The sequence below is a fragment of the Aquila chrysaetos genome, chromosome 3 (assembly GCF_900496995.4).
Source record: "Aquila chrysaetos chrysaetos chromosome 3, bAquChr1.4, whole genome shotgun sequence".
NCBI classification, from domain to species: domain Eukaryota; kingdom Metazoa; phylum Chordata; class Aves; order Accipitriformes; family Accipitridae; genus Aquila; species Aquila chrysaetos.
The window spans coordinates 48,141,006-48,162,650 of NC_044006.1; the positions used below are offsets into that span (position 1 = coordinate 48,141,006).

General features: G+C 40.7%; 1 protein-coding gene across 1 annotated transcript in view; it reads right to left on the minus strand.

The window, feature by feature from the left end:
* Positions 1 to 21,645, minus strand: part of SCIN (scinderin) — a 53,030-nt gene that overhangs the window by 21,713 nt on the left and 9,672 nt on the right. Inside the window, exon 4 of the mRNA XM_030008216.2 lies at positions 11,911 to 12,060. Within this exon, the coding sequence (XP_029864076.1) occupies positions 11,911 to 12,060 (150 nt within the window). The remainder of the gene's footprint in view (positions 1 to 11,910; positions 12,061 to 21,645) is intronic.

Genomic DNA, 21,645 nt, shown 5'->3' on the forward strand with positions numbered 1-21,645 from the left:
AGAGCCATAGAAAGAAAAGCAAGACACTAACATAGCTTAAAGCTGTCTCGTGGGCCTGACATTTTAGTGCTTAATACTTTTGGAAAACAATCAGGATTAGTAGCCCATCATTTATTTTCTTGCACGCTCTGACATAAGCAAGTATATCCTGCTCCTGCAAACTCAAGGTACACGTGTAGGCTGTGACAGAGAATAAATCCTCTGTGCAGGACAATAGGTCTGAACTATAGGCACAGTGTGAACTCATTGGCAGATAAAGGCTTATATTTTTATTAACTTTCATAGCAGAGAAGAGTATTACAAGGAATGTCTCTCTGAAATAAACATTGCCTCAAATATCTACTCCAATAGCCAGTAAAAGGAGAAAATCCAGCAGAGAGAGGAAAGGGTGAACATGATGCAGGCTAGTAACCACCTGGCTGACCCTGGGCACCAGTGCAGACATACACCAGAGGACCATCAGGCAAAGGTGGCTTTAGGCCTTTGCTGCTGAAGTAACTGGCCACAGCTTTGTTTCTGATCATTTTGGCTTACTGGGTCTCCCGCCAGAGCACAACCATTGCAGAGGATATTCCGGTCCAGACAAAAATGACTTTTGACATTGGTCAGATTATGAACAGCCAAATACGCTTTTTTCACTGGTTATTGTAATTTGGAGATCTTTCCATTAATCTGACCAAACATTCATATTCTTGCAAAAATTACAATCTCATCAGGAAAAAAAAATCCTTTCACTAAACTGCTCCTAGGTAGCTAGCAGGATTTCTGCCCGAAATTGCTTCTCACTAGCAATTCCAGCAACAACAGATGTCATTACACACTCACTTTGAGCAGAAGACCTCCCACCTGCCTGAACAGAGACTGCAAATAAGATGGAAACAGCCATAATGTACTGAGAAGTGGACAAAAGGATGCTTTATGTTAACAAATACTTCTGGCATGCTGTTAATTTTTTTACGTTTACCATGTAATTTCTCAAAAGGAATTTCTGGTATTAAGGTCTAAACCTGATCCGTATGCATTCAGATTGCTATAAAATAGCAAAACACATCGGTTGCTCATGGCAACTTTTGACGCATAAACTATGGCCTACATTTTTAGCCAGTTTCTGTTGTCTCAGGAATTTCAAATGCAAATCATAATTTTATTCATAGCTCTATGCTTAACTTCCTAAAAATAGGGCATTAGGCTTTGGCAGCTTTTCATACAATATTTGCAACTTTGTCTATGTGTCTGGAATAATTTGAATATAAAGCCTTTACTGGTATGATAACAATATTCTAACATTAATTTTCCGCTCTGTGAAACAGGCCATGGATAACATGTTCACAGAAAAAGTATCTAGATCAGTCTTGAGAGTACAAATTTGATGTTTTTCAATAGTTTGCCTCCAAGGTAAAATAAGCTACCTTCTATCCTGCTGGGACTGCACAGCTGGCAATATCTAAGCTAGCTATTTACACTGAGACTGGGTGTGCATGAAATGAATTGAGGAAATCCCCAGCCTATGTTATCTTCAAATGTCTGGCTTTTAAGATGCATCCAAGATGAACAGTGATCCCACACCAAAGAAATGGGGAGGGCAAATGGCAGTAACTATGCAAACACAGCAGTCTTTTTCTAACCATTACTGCGGCTGAACACTGAGAATTGAGCTGTTCAGTGACCTGCCTACCTGCAGCATAATTAAAAATGCAGTAAGTAATTACCCCTACATCTTTTTTGCATTTATACTAATCCTTTCTACCTCACTTTTTAAATCTTACTCCTTTGTTACATCCTCCTCTGGTACCAGCAGAAGTATTAGAAATGAGACCCAAATCCTGCAGAGACTTGCACATGAGCTTGAGATGCCTCGTTTTTCTGCTTTATTGAGACATAAAGTTAAGCATACACTGAAGTCTTTGTAGCTTTGCAGATATTGGTTTGAAAGCCTTGTGGATAAAAAACTTATGTGCTGCATAACAGTACATGCTTAAGTGTTGGAAAATAACAGAAATAAATCAGTAACTAATGCCAACACGGAGCCTCAGACACAAAGAACATTTATCTGCTAAAATCCACACAACTCCCAGTTTTTCATTCCTTAAGTGCCTCCACTTTTGCAGCAGGGCATTTGCAGTGCCACCACGCAGGCTGGTCCTGAGGCTGTGGCAGGCTGGACTGTATCAGTATTGGGGTAAAAAGAGGAGTATGGCAGGTTCTATGGGTCAGGGCAATCCCAAGCACAAATACAGGCTGGGAGGAGAATGGATTGAGAACAGCCCTGAGGAGAAGGACTTGGGGCTACTGGTTGACAAGCTCAACATGACCCGGCAATGTGCGCTTGCAGCCCAGAAATCCAACTGTATCCTGGGCTGCACCAAAAGAAGCGTGACCAGCAGGTCAAAGGAGGTGATTCTTCCCCTCTGCTCTGCTCTCATGAGACCTGACCTGGACTACTGTGTTCAGCTCTGGGGACCCCAACACAAGAAGGACATGGACCTGTTGGAGCAAGTCCAGAGGAGGGCCACGAATATGATCAGAGAGCCGGAACACCTCTCCTATGAAGACAGGCTGGGAGAGTTGAGGTTGTTCAGCCTGGAGAAAAGAAGGCTCCAGGAACACCTTATAGCAGCTTTCCAGTACCTAAAGGGAGCCTACAAGAAAGCTGGAGAGGGACTTTTTACAAGGATATGTAATGATAGGACGAGGGTTAATAGCTTTAAACTGAAAGAGGGTAGATTTAGATTAGATACTAGGAAGAAATTCTTTACTGTGAGGGTGGTGAGGCACTGGAACAGGTTGCCCACAGGGGTTGTGGATGCCCCAACCCTGGAATGTTCAAGGCCAGGCTGGATGGGGCTTTGAACAACCCGGTCTAGTGGAAGGTGTCCCTGCCCATGGCAGGGGGGTTGGAACTAGGTGAACTTTAAGGTCGCTTCAAACCTAAACCATTCTATGATTCTGTGAAATACTCTGTGAAGCTTGAAGCAGCAGGGAATGAGCTGGAGGCAGCAGCAGGTGATCAGCAGCCAGTGACCCTGCTAGAAAACCAGTGTTCCCAGGGGATGCATAGCAGCTGGAAGGACCATCAGGCAGCCATGATAACATAGCAGCATTGGGGCAAGCAGAGGGAGCTGCAGCAACGTGTTTTAGCACTTAGTCCATGAGATGGGAAAGTGGAAAGAGCTACTCAGGGCAATGAAATGTTTTTCTCAGTGCACCACTGGCTGTATTCACAACCTCAGCATTTCCAGTCCCATACAGCCCAACAGATCAGGAATGCCAGGGGATCCTCTCTGGTATAATACCCAAACTCTGTCATCCAAGACAGAGCACAGATTTGGCCCCTAATGTTTAAGAAAGCAAACCCGAGAATATTTTTGATAGACTTTCTCTAATGCCTCCTGATGAAGGTTGAAATAAATTTTTATTAGGAGACAAAAAGAGAAAGAGCAAGAATGTTTCTTTCATCACTTTGTATAGGAGATATATCCTGCTTAGCTCTTTGAAAATCATTTCCTCCTGCTAGTTTAGGTGCCCTCCATAATTGAGTTCTGGTTTTAAGTTCCTACACCTCCTCAAAATTTGTTTAAAGGAGACATATGTTCAAAGGGGCTATGATTTACAGCTCTTAAAAATTAGAATTTGCACCACTGATTAATATTTAAATCCATCTTATGTAAACTTATCTACCTCTTATTTTTACAGGCAAAGCCAGGTAGCATGAAAGCCATAGGCAGTTATATACGCAAAAGACCTGGCCCTAATAACCTGCTTTGCAGTAAATACAATAATTATATTATTTCTTCAGCATTACACACTCGGTGGTGGTGGAAATAGTGAACTGATCCCATGACACATGGAACACTTTCTTCTATACAGCTGTTCTTCACCCTTGCCCAGATGTGATAGGACTTTTACTCCAGTGTTATATGGCCTGGACAGAGAGCAGCAATCTGTGCACATGCAGGCTCCCCTGAAAAAAAAAACCCTACAAAGTTTTCGTCCCTGAGCCCTTCCTGCACTGCAGAATTTTCACTTAAGAAAATTCAAAGGCAACCTTGAGCAGACATCCCTTGAGAGTTGCTCTGTACAGGGGCTGGGATGAGGCAGACCTGCAGAAAAAAAAAAAGAAAAAAAAAAGAAAAAGGAAAAAATCCTTTCAAGATGCATTTGTCTTGGGGAGATGCTGTATTCCAGGGACAGCATATCTCTTGAGCTTTTTATATAGCAAGGAAACTCTGCCCTTTCAGTTCTTCTCCACAAAATCCCCCTATTGCTAGAACGTACATGGAAATAACTGCTAACAACTCCACATGGAGATAACTGCTATCAACTCTTTTCTTTGGCCTTGTCTTCTTAATTATGCTCATTTAATAACTGAAAATTATGTGGTTTTTCATCAATAGATTTCTTGATAGTCTAGCACAGAAAGGAAAAAAGCCATTACAAACCCCATTAATATTCTAACATGTAATTATAAGATTATAATTGACTAACGTGGTAACCCTGCAAGCGCTACAGCTGCTGAAGAAGAAAACATAACAAAGATGAGTGGTTTTCTCACCCACAAGAATACAAATGAGACATGTTATAATTTAATTGCAAGCACTTTCAGAAATTCATTATGATTTTAGAAATTCACTAAAATACCTAATATAGAAGCATCTTTCCTAGCATAAGAAATAAGGTTTTCAACCATCTATTGTTAGAGCTATTCATAAACGATTTACTTCATGCCATGCAGTACAATATGCTTGAACATTTTCTGAAATAAAATTTCTAATGCTGACACTGAAATTTGTATTTAGAGACTTAATTAAAAGCCTGACTTTTAGATGTACTTGCCACCTGCAGCTCCTATTCGGTTCCCTGTCATTTAAGTACCTGGCTTCAGGCAGCCAAGACTGAAAACTGCAGCTTGAAGAACATTATCACAACATTGCCGAAGAGTCCTCCTTACCAGCCTCTGCTGTCCTCGGGCAAAACCCCTGCTGATTTTCTACCTGGGCCCGGGAAAACCACTGGGCCAAATGCTCAGCTGGTGCAAAGCAGCTAAGCTGTACTGAAATGCAGGCCATGGGTGTTTTGTCTGAGTACAGGTTGCATAATTGAGTCCTTTAAATGGAAATTTGCATTGAGAAAAAGGACTGTCCTTAATGAAGGAGATACACTCAGTAATCAGAAAAAAAAACAGGACGCCTGGTTTTGACAGCTTGTAACTGGCTCCCTGCAGGGCAAGGAGTTTGTACTTTGTATCTACATTCATAGCCCATCATAAATCTTAATTAAACAGTGTAATGATTAATAAACTGCCACTCCTCAGATTGGACAGATGTTGCCGTGAAAGGCGCACAAGCATGTGTAGTATTTTTCCCCCTGGACTATTTCAAGTTTGTATCCTACAAACTCTTACTGTTCCAAATGGCAAGACCCAAATTGTGCTCTTGGTGACACCTGCACATATCCAAAACCATTCCAGTAAAGCAGCGTATTTGTCTTCCTGACGGGTAAGTTGTCCCATAGTTTCAAAACAGCTTGAGAAAGTTGTGTGTTCATTTGAGTAGCCAATGCAACCACAGGCAGTAACTGTAGCTAGTAGTTCTGCTATTTTCTGCCCATTAGTTTTCTTAAGTCTTTGCATTCTCATGAAAATGTCGTTAACTTCTCTCTTTGTGTCTGACTTTGTAGCTGAGTCTTTGCAATGGGGACTGGTACAATTTCCATTGTCCACACACCTCTCTCAATGCATTCACTTCCCTTTGTACGGGACTGTTCAATACTGCATCTGCCCTAAGACTGAAATTCATTTCTAGTATTTATGTCGCAAAATTCCCTGGAAGCTTGTCCATTTTGTCCAACTGTCTCAATTTACATAATAAAAGATACTACTTTGGCTTACATATTCCCAAAGCCATGGATAATTTGGCCCAATATGACTTCATTAAAGTATTTTTCATATTGGGCATTTTCTTGCTAGTGAACAGGTCAGGCAGGACCATAATAGTTACATGCAATTCACTGCTTATGAAATAGCATCTGAGTAAAACTGTGTACAAGCTACACGATTAAACAATTGTTTAATCCCTAACAAATACCTGGAGTTGTATTCCATAAAAGAAGTTTCCCCTCCTCCTCCTCTTCCTCCTGCATCACCCTCACTCCCACTGTTCCTCCACTCCTCTGTATGCAAACCAAACCAACCTCTCCTTAGTATGACTTAACCTCATAATACAACCAAAAGCAAGGGAACAAGAAGAAATGCAAATGTTATGACAGCAGCAATAGCAATTTTTGCTTTTACAGAGTTGTGATGGCAGATCCTACTCTCGCTGGCTCTGGGAAAGCAGCAGGTACCAAACTGGTGGGGCATATGCTGCTCTTTGAGCCTTATGCAATGATCCCTGTGACAGGACCAGACTGCAGGAACCTGCTTAGCTCCTTCAGAGAAGCATGCCCTTGCACTGTCAAACCCACTTACGCCAGTTACAAGTCACAGCAAGCCTTAGCTTTTCCCAGCAACCTCTCTGTGCTCTGTGCTGCCCTTGGAAATTACCTTTGTTTTGTAGCAAATAATTTTTAGGGGCTTGAATTTAACAAGGAGGGAGGTGGTGGTCCTGCTCTTCTGTCCATATGCACAGACACCTATCCAGCTAATTAAGGTTTACTGGAGCTTGACGTTGTGGTGATGCCTGCATTATTTGAGTCTCTAGAGAAGCAGCCTCTGTAACTTGCATTTGCAATAGGATCTTCCTGTTTTCTGTGCCCTTGGGATTTTATCCACATGACTGAGTTAGCACTGTGTCGTGCTACCAGTCCCTTTGCAGTTACAGAGGCAGAAAGGTGTGACTGGCTGTAATATGATCAAACCATTCCCATACATCTGTGCATAGTTTTTATTCACACCGTAGGCAAAAACAATCATCACTGAACACAATGGCATTCAGGAATTCTCAGGATTAAGCATTGCTTAGGAGCTTTAAAGAAAAAGGAGGGAGGAGAAAGGCTCTGTTATCAGAAAGGAGGAAGAGGTTCCCTCTGTTGCTTAATATTTAAACTCGCTGAATATTTACACAAGAATTTTATGAGAAGTGAGTTTGCACTCATCTGTTGTAAGGCCACTAGAACTCTTAATAAAACCAGGTACATGACAACTGCAAATGCTGAGTAAAAGAAAGTAATGGCGTTTTTTGTTTAAAGGCAGAAGAGCGATTTCAAAGATACGTACTAACATGATCCTTCATTTTCTTGTGGGTTTAGACCTCAGCAGTCAAGTCTCTCAGGATTCATTGATACAGCCATGAACGTCAGACACCTTCACGAAAATGAAGCAAAAGCCAAAAGCCTCAGCAGTAAAAACTGCAGCTATCACATGCTACCAAGAGCTGCAGTTTTAAGGGAATAATTTGTAGGGGAACAATAAAGCAGTTCTAAGAATCAGTTTTGACTGCAGAGAAAACAGAACTATCCTTAAAAGTGTTAGCTGAACACTTCATGATTAAACAGAAGGGACAGATGCAGGCTCAATACTTAGTGTAGTTAAAACTCAGTCTATCCTACTTTTTCATTGGCTCTTATACCCTGCAGACAGACTGTCACAGCTGCCTGAGATACTTAAAATGTATCACAGGGAGATGAGTCTATGTCGTCAGAACAGTACTGTTAATCTAAAAATCTTTTAGGGTGTCTAATATTTCAAATTACACAAATATAATAAAACAAATATACTAAGACTTTCTCTTCCTCTCCTACTTCATCTCTAGAGGTATGATACCAGATCAAGGTGTTCGTGCGCTACGCATGGAGGATTGGATGCTTTTTATCTTTCCTGAATTTCTGTGTTTCCTGCATTACTGCAAGCAGCTTCAGCTGGCTGACTGACTAGAAAACTTCACAAATACAGATGTTTTCGATTCCTTGTTTCTCCAACTTGCCAATACTCTGAAAACAGAAGCACAGTTTACACATTCACTAGCCAAACAGTGGACAATAACTTCACTGGAGAAAGGAAACAGGGTACCTCAGTCATTCACTCATCCCACTTACCACTTCCCATAATGCTAAATAATGAGATGATGGGAAACTATTTTTAAAATTTAGCTTCCCCAGTTTTGTCCTCTCTTCAGAATTAGAGCCGAGATTCCAACTACAGTTAGAAAATTGTCTGTCCTGAGCACAGCTACCTGTTACTATGGCTGCACTCTCAGACCTCTCTGATCTCTGTGATCTCTGGGGTATACAAACGTGATGCTGTGAGATATCTGCTTACCACTGCAAGCAGTGAGGACAAGAATCAGTGTCAGTGCAGTCAGCCCAAAGGGGTTTCTGACAGGGCTGACAACTGACCCTAGAAGATTCTGGCCCTACATTAGCTTTGAAACCACGTATTTAGTGTTCCTTTTGGTTAAAGAAAAAAAAAGAAGCATTGTTAGCTCTAACCCTAACGTGGTCACTCCAGAGTGACCAAACTGACTCAAGCATTGCTAAGACCTATTTTTGGATTGGCCCCATGCAGAAGAAAAACTTCCTGTAACACAATTTGAACATTTGGGCCTAGGATTCAGCAGAATGAGTAACTCTATTCAGCTGTTTGCCTGTGAAAATCAGAGCACAGTTCGCATCTGGTGGACCAGTTAGCAGTTACTGAGCAGCAATTTGTCCAAGGTGGTCAGTTTATTTTTAAAATTTCTAAGGCAGCAACCCTATACAGCACTGCTTATCTAAACCTGCCAGTCAGTACCTCACCTAAACTGCAAACACGGAGGTGAGACCAGGTAGGTTAAATACTTTTGATGTGCTTGCACAAAAAGTTTCTGTCTCGTCTTTGCAGTCGAAGAGTTCTAGTGATTCCTACAGTATCTTAGGAGATGACCTGTGCACTCACCACAGGTCTGAGCTTTCCAGACACACTGGGTTTCCTGAGTGACAACACAGGACAGTCACTGTGTGTTTGCAAGTGGCCCTTGGTCACTACAGCAGGTGAAAAAAGGGCTTGCTGCTGTCAAAACTACTCACGTACCCAGCTTCTACCCACTATCCTTTCCCAGGGCAAGCTAGCTGCATCATGCTGGCCTGCCACAGCAATTCATCCAGCCCTATAGCATGCTCCAGACAGCTCTCTCCCATGGGCAAATTGTTCAAGCAGTGCCAACCTGTTCCCAGGTCCTTGCTAAAAATGGTAGTCAGGAGCAGACAACTGCCCTTGTCAGACTCACCCACAGCTTGCCAGCTCCCAACGGGAAAGTGGGCTGGCTGGGAAACACCAGCCCAGCACAGATGCTGCTGCCTCTGCTAATCCCATAGCAGGACAGAAGTCTGTCAGGGTTTGTTCAATCAGCCTGTGTCTTGGCTCTGTGGTGGGGCGTAGGCACAGCAGTCTTGCTGGACTGGCTGGGAGTCACGACTCTGTGCTTACAGAGCAGGGATAAGGTCGCTACTGGCTCTTCACGTTGGTACTCATGGTGGGTATGTCAGCCCCTGCCTGGTGAACACTTTTGTAGCAGAGCTGCACAGGCAAGTTTAGCTACTGATATGGAAAGCAGATTTCCAGCTCACGGGAGGGGGAATCATTCCTAACATTTATCCGAGGACATAATTTTAGAAAAATCTCATTCTGATTTCAGTGACATACCAGGTGACAAAATGGGTATTTAAAGTACATAATTCTTTTCCCTAGAAAAGAAATCAACCTTTTTCTAAGCAAGCTGGAGGTGGCAAAAATCCATCCTTCCTGATGCAGAGGGAAGAAACAAGCACAATAGTAGTTTCAGAGCAGTGAACCCGGGCAAGTGCTACAGCAAGTTAGAGCCAATTTTGTGGGACCAAGGAAAAATCAAAACGAAGAACACCAGGAACTGGATGTAAGTTGAGCAGGAATAGGGATTAGTAGGTTTTATATATTTGTGAGGCTAACTACCCTGGCTTATTAGCAGCACATTTCAGAGCTTGGACTGGGACAGCCAAGCTGCAAACCCCGCTATGCGAGCAGCACTTCCAAAAGCAAAGCTACCCAGCACGATGCAGGCTAGAAGCTAAGCCCTGGCTGCCAACAAACTCGTTCAAATCACGCTCATTACAGTGGTGGTGATAAAAGCCATGAACATACTTGTATTGAACTACCATTTTTCTTCCCTCTATATTCACAATCCAAAAGGAAAAGCACAAACTTCTTCATACACTGCTGAGCAAATGAAGAGAAGATTCATTCCCTGATACACTAACAATGCACTACAGGATCAAAATGCAACCTTGGCATTTTTCCTGCTCTTAATCATGCGTCAAGGTTGCTACAAAACAACAGTTGCAGGTAGCTGAAAAAGTCTGGCAAACAGATGCAGGGGCAAGGCCAGCATACCCCTGCCGCTCATAGCCTGTCAGGGGGAGGAGGCAGCCAGCCTCCTGATGGCCATCCCAGCAGCGGGCCCACATCCTTGCTGTGGCGGCACAGAAGTCTGCCTTCGCATCTGCATCTGTACCTTAGTTGGACAAGAGGTGCAAAGTGCAGCTGTTCTGATCAGTGCTCCCAACTCACACGTGAGCTTATCAGAAACCCTGCGCAGAGCCTCGAGCGGTAACCCCGGGATGGGCTTGGCAGTAGGAGGCAGCCAGGGGACCATGCCAGCAGGTTCCCACAGTGCCACTCAGCCGTGGCCTGCAGCGGGCTGCAACCCAATACCATGATTCAAATAAGCAGCAGGAGTTTGTGCTCTGATTGTCAACCTGTGCTCTCTTCATAAAAGTTATAGGTGTGAAACACATGCCACATCAGAGCTGCTGTGAGAAGTCTGTACAAGGAAGTAAAAAGCCAGATAGAGGACTGGGTTTTTTTTTTTTTCTTCAAAAATCTCTGGTAGACTGGGTGCCACCTCCCCTACTTCTGAGCACAGCCACATCTGTACTCACACAGACAGGCAAAAAGTCTTTGCAAGAAGATGGACAGATCATCCAAAAGCATCACCACAGCTAGCGTGGCCAAGGGCTGGTGGCTCAGTACCTGGCATGTTTTGCTGCTTAGGCAGTAACTAGTTATAGTCCATGTGACAAAACCGAATATAAGCACCATCAAAAATAATGGCATACCTGCATGCACCATTAGCATTGCTTCCTGAAGTTAATCTGAAGTACAAGTTAATATTCTAATTGTACATTTTCAATTTTATTGAAGCACTGCTGTATAACCCTGCTTCCCTCTTCCTTCTTTTTAGAGGATGGATGGAAAAAGCTTAATTTAGCATGCAAATGCCAAGTGACAATGCTTTTATTAGTTTGTGGCCTCCAACAACTCAGTGCTCAATAAATTTTTCAAGATCTTAAAACTCCATAAATCAGGAAATTTTTTTTTTGCACTTTACTTTGATCACCTCAGCTCTGGAATCTGAATTCTGTTTTTTGAAAAAGTGGTTGAACTTTCTAAACATATGAGGAAGGGGCTCACTGGGGTTATTAGAGGCTAGTGCATAAGAGTTTGTAGTAGAAGTGGTGATGTAAAGCAGTGTTCTTGGCCCCATGCATCTCGATGCAATTTGCTACATTTATTGACACCCTAGACACAGTAATTCTATGTACTTCCTCTTGTTTGGTGCTGTCCCACCTTGATGCTGCTCTTTCCTCATACAGAGCAGCAGATGGTGCAGTTCAGGTACGAGCTCTGCTGTTAATTCAGTTACCCTACAGCTAATTCAAAAAAGGAAACACTAAGTTCTCTAAAAAGCATTCTCAGATGACTGATTATCTCATACTTTACTTCCCAATAAACTTAATACCGCTTGGATAAGGAGTAAAAAGAAGTATAAACTGGCCTACCTAAATCTGAGTTCCTGCAGTCCTTGAAGAACATAAAGTTTGAGCCCAATCCTATTTAGTTCCTGAGGTGTAAATGTGTTTTATTCACAGCTATGTCAGTAACTGGTATGCATATTACAGTACCTTTATGAGCTGATCTGGTTCACTCCCTTCTTCCACAGTAATTAATTTAGACCTTCCATTTCGTTCATTGTCCCGAATGCCAACAGCAACTTGAGTAGCCTTCAGACGCTCATATTTATTGCATGATGAGCCACACCACTGATAGATTTCCTAAAATAATTAAAAGCACACACATTAGCAATAAGATTCAACACTGAACAAAATTATGAAATTAATATTTTCTTAATAATTATCTTACTGGATCTAAACCACCAGAACATCAGTGAAGCTACATCTTTCAGAAATACTTTCCAGAAGAGATTTCCTAAGTGACCTAGATATTTGTAATATGCAAGGTATTTATGTAATGTAATTTAGCATCCACATATTAGGAGATCGCTCAACCTCAGAATAGTCAAGGGTTTTGGTTTGACTGAATTTTATCCCAAATACAGATATATCTTCAGCTATCTAAAGAACCTGAAACTCCTAAATTTGCTACTGCAAATTGTTTTTATTTTATATCTGGCAGGTCCTCTTCTATGCTATTTTAGCAGTGCTGGTTCTCATCTGTGGCAAGAAATAAAGTAATTTCAAAATCTCAAGGAAAACCCTGACTGTATCTGCTACTCAAAGGTAAAGTTATATCTTTCAATCCAGTTTTTATTTTGGTGACTTTCTGCCGTATAGTGATATTTGTCATGTACTCTGCTGCATCAAACCACAAAACCAGCTCACATGCAAACAGATGACATAAGTGTTTTCAATAAAAAGTCTTCTTCACTGGAAGATTCTTCCTCAGTGTACAGCTGATCCAATGCTCCCAAAAGTTTATTAACCTCAGATTAATGCAAGTCCTTCCAACTGTAGTTATCACAAATGTCTTCATAAATGACTTCTAAAGATTCACACATCAGGAATACACAGTTTTTCCGGTCAGTTAAACCACCAAGTTTCTCCCCAGCAGAAGGTGGACATATACCTGGTCCCCCTTCCTGCCTCAGGAACTGACTGAAATAAAGACAAGAGACACATCTATAAAAGATGCCTCCATTCAGGAAACGCAACAGCTAGGAGTACGTTGCTGCCACGTGGGCAATCCACCCCACCGTGGTTGCCACCTTTACAAGGAGTTTCTCCGACACCACAGCAGCAGCTCTTCATGTTGATGAGCAAGTGCTCTGGTGGCAGTAGCCCACTCCCAGATATCATCTTATGGGCCTTCAAGGCGTTCCTCTCATCTGGCTGAACACGTAGTGAATGGGTATGCCCTGCACATTACGGGTAAAGCGCAATTCAACCAGAACGGAGCACGTTCCCAAGGCACTTCTCAGGAAGGAGCACCACCAGAACTAGCCTAAGACAGGTCACCTGTCCAGTCACACCACAGACCAAGGACCCCCAGTTTTGGCAAGTCCTATTATTCAACCTGAATGCAAAGCATTTCAGAATAAAGAATTTAGATTTCAGTCCTGATGAAAATTACTAAGAGGCAGAACATAAGCTGCAGAGCCGCTAGAGGCTGAGCTAGAAGGAGCTAGTCAAAGGAAATTAATCAGCTTAGCTGGTTGCTTCCCCCCACCCCTTTCTTCTGGAAGAAAGTAATTTGATTCTTCTTCACATGATTCTACTAAATAGCCTAAACAGTACAGCAATAAAGGTACACATTCATTTTCAACTTTAAAAGAGGTTGAACTAGTTTGTGTTCATCTACAACGCAAATAACAAGGATTTAATCAGAGCCCTCACTGAGTAAACTACTGGGGTCTTAGTTTTACGAGGTATATACAACTGTATAAAATTTAGATTTCGTATGAAAACCTGTTTCATTCAAAAAAAGCTTCTTAAGCTCTTTCTGCTGACCACTATTGTTATTTAATAGTACTTAAAATGGTGGCTTGAGACAAGTGAGAGATTAAGTACAGCTTCTCTGTACTAGCAGATGCAAGGTTTTAGAAGACAGCTAACACTGATGCCATCTGCATGCGAAACAGCACTAGTAACTTCTTATGTTTACTCTTCACCAGCCTGGACACAAAAAAACCTCCCAAACTCAGTGATCTCACAGCCAAGTTCCCTTCCCTTCCCTTTGGAAGCATCCTTCAAAGACGAAGTTTTAAGCTTACGTCAGGATTACACAGATTCCCAGAACTGGATCCCTTTCAACCTGCAGATGTTATGCAATGAAAACTGTGAGGTTTTCAGCTTGCCTTTACCAACTTGACTGTAGTATTAAGACAAGAAAAAAAATATCTGCTTTCAAGTTCCAGTTTAAATACTGTCCGCTTACTAAGTATCCAGAATCTGGAGACATACTTGGCTTCAGGTCTGAACCTTATCTTAAATCTGACTTTCGACATTTCCACAGGAAAAGAAAGTATCTGTGCAATCTTGGGGCAACAGAATTTTCTAAAGAATTAATGAAGACTGCCTTGAGTATACAGAAAGTCAAAAGGTTTTTTTTAAATATAGTTATAGCCATGCACTGCTTCAGCCACCTTCTCCCAGATTTTGGGAGACTTCCCAAAACACAGACTCCTTTAGTTTCTGTGAATTTCACCACTCCAACTTACTCATTCTCATCTTGGCCTACCTCCTACTAACTAAGCTTATTTGAAATTATGTGATAAAACAGGAGTCAGTGGAGATATAGCAGCAATAAATAAGAATTCTTTATTTCCTGCAGTCTATAGAAGCAGTAAGGAAGAAGAAGACGACATATACAGAGAATTAGCTGAAGAGGTTAGGCAGCTGTTGCCTTATCTCAGTGTGTATGCTGCAATTCATGGAGATTACTCATTCAGAAAGGTTAAAAGTTCAGTTTCAGCTATACGTGTAAGCCTTCTCTTGGTCTTCTGGTAACTGTCCATGCAACCTCAAACAAGTATTCTCATCTACAAAATTAGTAGTTATTTACGGTACTGACCACAAAGGATATTGTGAGACATAAACTGTCACTGCAAATTACAAAGACCTCTACTTCTCAGACAGTGAATTCACATTTTCTTTTCTTAGCATCTCCTAAGATCTCCCTAGCTACCCCGCATTCACAGCGTATTCCCCAGTTTTCCTTCAGTCAGCAAGTGACTTAACTGAGCTCTCCTACAGTCCACTAGCTCTAGACTTCAAATCAGCCTGAGGAAGGGGAAAGACCTTTAAAAATCTACAGCAAGGGATTTCAGATTTTTTGATTTGCAGATTTCATTATTTTCCTTATGAGTCCACGTTCCTAAACTACAGAAACATTCCCACAAAATAATGTGGTCTAAATACATTTGTCCTAAACTAAAATAAATAAATATGAAATTCTGTTAGCTGTAACCTTGAGAAACCTTGTGTGGTAAGGTTTTCTCCTGCCACATGAAAAAACCTGAATCAATGAGAAGTATCTGAAAACATCCTTGATCTGGAGTTCACATGGTTGAGCCATACCACTCCTATAAGCTCCATCTTCCCTGGTTATTTAAAAAAATATTGATTTTAAAAGGTAGAGAAACAAGGCTGATTCTTTTCAGCACTAAAGAATAAAGACCGCATTCTTTATTAAAACCCTGAAAGCTAAACTTCATGTACTGTATAATCTAATAGAAGGAAGTGAGCAGCCACAAGTCATGAAAGCGTCCCTAGGTATATAGTATTTTACTGTATTTACTATGAGCACGAAACAAGTATCTTAAGCATTCACTGCTACAAGCTTTTAGGAGCTTAGATTTAGTTAATTTTCTCTTCTGAAGTAAAATCTCTTCTCAATTATTTCTTAAATGTATCTAAATTTGAGGCCTCATGGTAGAAGATGTAACTTGCACATTTCAATCTCTAGGCAGATTGGGTTTTTAACAACTTAAAGCCAGTGTCCTGGTTTCGGCTGGGATACAGTTAATTTTCTTTCTACTAGCTGGTATAGTGCTGTATTTTGGATTTAGGATGAAAATGTTGACAACACACTAATGGTTTTAGTTGTTGCTAAGTAGCGCTTATGCAAAGTCAAGGATTTTTCAGCTTCTCGTGCCCAGCCAGCAAGAAGGCTGGAGGGGCACAAGAAGCTGGGAGGGGACACAGCCAGGACAGCTGACCCAAACTGGCCAAAGGGATATTCCATACCATGTTACGTCATGACAAGTATATAAACTGCAGGGAAGGCTGGCCAGGCCAATCGCTGGTTGGGGACTGTCTGGGCATTGGTCAGTGGGTGGCAAACAATTGCATTGTGCGTCACATGTCTTGGGTTTGTTTTTTTTTTTTTGTTATATTCCTTTTAGTTACAATTATTATTATTATATTTTATTTTAGTTATTTAACTGTTCTTAGCTCAACCCACAAGTTCTATTTTTTTTTTTTTCTGATTCTCCTCCCCATCCCACTGCAGGGGCGGGAGGGATGGGACAGTGAGTGAGCAGCTGCATGGTGCTTAGTTGTCCGCTGAGGTTAAACCACAACAGCCAGAAGGAGAGATTTTTAAAAGTTAAAGCCACTTCTTGACAAGGCTAATATTTAGATGTAGATTTATCTGAAATATAGTCAGCTAGCTATCTAACCATGTCCAACAGACCCCTGAGCTTTTGGCTTGTATTTTATCATTCATGTATTTATTTTTAGACATATGTATGTGTGTGTATATATATATACACACATATAAAGAGTGCTCAATTAGGGCCATAATATGGTATTTAGCTTTAGTTCACTCAGTGCTTTCACAATTTCTTAGCTGTACTACACCTTCACTATTTTTAGGCTTGTTTTGCTAACCTTATTTTGAATTGGCAGGCTGACAAATGTTTCCATTAAAACAAAAATAGACTTCAAGTGTTCACTCCCCTCAAAAAAAAAAAAAAAAAGAACTTCATTCATCAGTAATTCCTGTGCCAAGCCCAGTTTATTTTCAGAAGTTTGTACTAGCAGTATTTTTTTTCTTTTTAAATCTCTTTAACAGAGTTTGAGAGATGTTATGGAAGAGAGCTATTCTGCTACCTGATATTAATGGTTGTTGCTATCAATATATTTGTCAAATCACAGTGGGACAATTAGCAGCTGAGGGTGAGAAAATGTTATCATTAATAATCACAATGGCCACCCTTGAGCTCCTGAGGGAGGTCAGGAAGGCAAACCAGGTCTATGCTATGCACACTGCAGTCACAGCAAGGTCTCTCCTCATCTGCACATTTTGGGTACACAGTTTGGTCTCCTAGTTATAGAGTAGCAGGGTTCACTGCTTTTATTCCTGATAGCTTCTGGCCTGAAGAGTGACCTTGAGCAAGTCTCATGAGATTTCTACAGCACATTAAATATGACCCAACATTTAGCTTCTATACAGAAGTGTGCAACAGGATGATTATGCATGGCTCACATGTAACTCTGAGTAAAAGTACCTTGGCACTTTTCCCTGTATGGAGGGGGATTGTGAAAGTACACCTCCTGCCTTCCTGCTCCAGCCCCAAATGGCTTGTAGAGCAAGAGAAGAAAAAACAAACAAACAAAAAATGTGCTTATTTCCAAGTGACATAAAAACAAATTTTCCCTTCTAACACATAGCCACCTCTGTAATCACCTGGTAGCCTCCTCAGTTTGGAGGCAAATGAAAATATACTCTGCATCCTGGTGTCGCTTCTGTGAATCTTAGCCAGGACAACGAAGGCAAAAGCCAAGAAGCTTAAATCTGTGAAGAACTCACGTTTTGTTCTAGTTACAAACATGTCCTGAACATACAAGTGTTTTAAACCCATATCTTTGTTGAAATACCTAGTAATTGCTGATTTGCATTCTCTTACATGAAGAAACATTAAAAAGCTAAACAAATTAAACAGGTTTCCAAACTCTAATTTGAAGCAAATTTGTTGCAAAACTTCAATTTTGGTAGAAAACAACAGTGAAATGTTTGTCTCACTAATCTTAAAATATTAAAATAAAAATTTATTCTTTCATTAAGGAAAGACTAAGCCAAGTATCACAAGCTGGTGGGCCTCCATTCTTTGTTGGCAGGCCCTGATGCACCCTAAGCCTGTCCACCTTTGCCCGCCTCTACATCAGAACATGCTCCCAGAATGCAAGTGCACCTCAATTAAAAAAAGAATTACCACTCTTAGTTGAAAGTCAGCTAAATCTGTAATGTGGATCCTGTCATGTCAACATGATGTAACTTATGCTGACTTAATACATGTCAGTCAGGATGTTGTCTTCTGTTCCTCTAAGCCACAACGTGAGGTATAGAGGCACAGCTATGAAGCAGAGGGGCTTAGCACAAAAAAAAAAGGCCTTCAGCCAAATCTGCTCACTCATGTGAAACACCATACTATGTTCTCTTTACCCCCACGACTCATACAAGAGGGCTAAAAGCAAGAAAAGAAGGGTTTGCCTTAATTCCTCTCTTGGGCTTAGTTGCTTCTGTTTATTAGATAGAAGCAGATCAGAGGCTGGGCAAATAACCACATCACAGAAAGCCACTGCAGTGGTTTCACAGTGGGTAGTAGAAGAAAGGCTGACAAGGCTTGTAAAGAAAGGCGGGCCAGGAGGAGAGGAGCTGTGATGTACGAGTGCCCAAAGGAGCCTGCACTCCTAATGCTCACATGAGAGTGAACCGAAGATACCACTCCTTGAGGGAAGTAGAAAAAGAACTAGCAAAGCTAGAGGCAGACTGAACAGGCATGAATGCTGGCAAAGCTTTTATACATATCTTATCATGCTACTATCGAAATAATTGGCATGCACTCAGCTGAGACTCCATTCTCTTCACAGTGATTAATAAACAGCTGTTCTGATAAGGCAAGAGTTTATTTTGGCTGAAACTGTTCTTTGTTAAAGTCTAGTCTCTTAAATTAAAGTTAACAGATTTAAAGGAAAAATGCTAATACACAACACAAATACACTTGGAAAAAAGTTTTTATATGAACTGCAAACATCAGAAATGCTTCCAGTGCCTTCAGTTTTCAGTAAAATTATTTGTAAAACAAATGCACATTACCTTGGTGTTTGTAATTCAAACACCAAGTTTTTGGAAAATAACTGAAGCGTCCTAAAGCAGGAGTGTGGAGGTTTGGGTTTTTTTTTTAGTAAAAAGAGTGCTAAATCAAGAAAAAATCCAAATGATAAGGAAAATAACAGTAAAAGGGAATAAAAGTGACTAGGATACAGCACTTTGACAGTTTGCTGACATTCAGGTTTTTTAGGAACTGACAATATATATAAGAACTTTGCATTGAACCAGGTTAATATAGGCCTCTGGAGACATTTCTCTCCTTAAATTATTCAGTGTTTTTTTTCCTGTCTTGACTGTTGAATTCTTGATACAGGCAGTGAAAAAAAAAAATCATTTCACATATTCATCAAATCTGCCTTTTACATTTGCTGGAACTGTAATACAGTGAACCATTGAAAGTTGTGGAGTTTTGATAATCCAAAACAAACTCTGAATTCATTCAGCCAGAATGCTGTTGAGGCCACCATGAGCCTGGTCCTGGTATAATTACAATAGTGTCTTTGTAACCAGTCTTGGACTCTCCTATTTGATTCAACTGGAACAAATTGTCAGAATAAAAGTAAGTCAGATGTACCACAGTCATACACTTACAACATTCATTTTTCCTCTCACACCTGTTTTGCTAGTATATTCTAGGAATAGCTGTTGCTATACCACAATACATTAAAGGGTGACTACCAGGAGGATATTCATTCTAAATAACAGCAGTTCAAGCAGCAAAACATCTGGATTTCCTCCAACATCAGGAGGAAAACTAACCTAACTGAATCTTTGTGCATATGTGTATGTCCTGTTCACCTAAAGCTTTAATGATGGTCTCTATTTCAGTCACTTTTCTGCATACAAGTCGGGGCAAGGGGAAGCTTTCCAGTCCATAGGGTATGAAGGAAAACTACATAACCTGAATATTCTAACTGAAGTGGGGGAAAAAAAAAAGTGCTTAATATTTATTTTTGTCCATCTGATGACTTTGGGACTATAACAATTTCCAGAATGCTGGAGTTTACACTACTGGAGGTATAAAACTAATTGGTTCACAGATTTACAGAAAAATGAGATGCTTGCTTACTAAGATAAAAATGTGGTTATATCTACACACAGTGTAAGCTGTTAATAAGTCCATTAAATTAATAAAGAACAAAAGCAGTTTAGTTCTTCAAGCTCTGCTACTTGTTTGGCAACTCCCTGCTACAGGACAAGTGATAGTTTAACTCTCAGCTAGGGGAAACTGGGGAAGAGGTTAGTTGTAGGAGAAACATGTGAATGAAAAACATGGAAAAAGGACATGACTAGTCAGTTGTTAGTGCCAGGGAAAGCAACTAGAAAGAGAAACTTACAGTGATGAACTCCAGCATGCAAGAATCTGGTCTTCTGCTCCTGTTTACACCCGAACAGTGACTTTAATAAAGCGATAATATGCTGATTGTGAACTGGTTTCTCTAAAGGAAGAGAAGCAAAGCCACCTAGAAGAGATAGTGCAGGCAAGAAGGCAGATTACAGAAGCAAGCAAAACTACAAGTGTGCTTAAGATTGCAACATGATGCTGAATCATACCCTGCAGTCATAATCATAAAGTATCTGCCCTCTTGTTCTTTTACTGTTAAAAAACAGAAGTTAAATTATGTTTACAAAAAGAAAATTAGTCTATAGCAAGTTAACAGTTTTTATGAAAAGCAGCTGTCAAAAAAGCCAGCCTTTTTGCTTGATGTATTTTTTCTAGTGTCTTTGTGCAAGACAGCAATCTTTTTCATTCTGACATACCTATTATGTCAGGAGTTCAAGTAGGAGCATACTGACAGATACATGATCACAACAGCTTTATTCAGTCTTATGCTTTTGAGTTCTAACATCATAATTTTCAGTTGTGATTCATGGAGCCCTTGAGAAGTACATACATTGATTGCTGGATGGCACAAGTTGTTTTTAAGCACGCTGCAGGCTCTTAAATTTCAAATCAGCAACCTCTTGGCTGTTTATAAATCAGTTTATAAGCACCACTACAGGAATGGGAAGAATGGACAACTCAGTGCAGTTTACCTTCAGTTCTTCACTTAATATAGTTATCACCTCACTGTCTGCATTCTTCCTTTGGGAAGAAGGGTAACATTTTGTTAGCAGAACTTTGATTGTACTGACAAAACTTTCCAGCCTCAATCAGGTCCAAGCTCAGAACTGCTTGGTACTTACCACACATTCCCCCCACACACACCTTACTTTAACAACTATCTCCTAATTTCTTCCAGGAGGCTGAGTGGTACACAGCTTTCTTCCTACCCTCTACAGTAACTTGGCTCATAGCACTGCTGCTGCCTCCCATCATGAAGGAAGTCAGCCAGAAAGAATCAAGTCTTACATTTTACAAAGCTCTATCTGAACAAATGAAATGCATAGAGAATATTTTTGCTGGTCACTAAGGTTACAACTTTAGACAGCCTTCATACAGCAGAGCTTCCCAAACTGAGTTGAGAAGCTTTCAATAAAATCAGCTGATCACTTCATGTTGTTATATTGCACTGCTACTCCCATTACTTCTGCTCCATTACCCAAATTACCAACACATCTCAACATTCACATTTTGTACATCACCAGCGTACACCAATGTACATAGGGTGAATTTCACAATGCTGGTAAGTTTCCTTCCAACTTTAAGCCAATCGCCAAGAAAATCAACAAAAGAGATGAAAGTCTTTAGCACATCTTATCAGAAATATACATATATAAGCTATATTAACACATGCATCTGGATAATACTAAAATAGCCTAGGAAATTTTGCATGTTATTCACT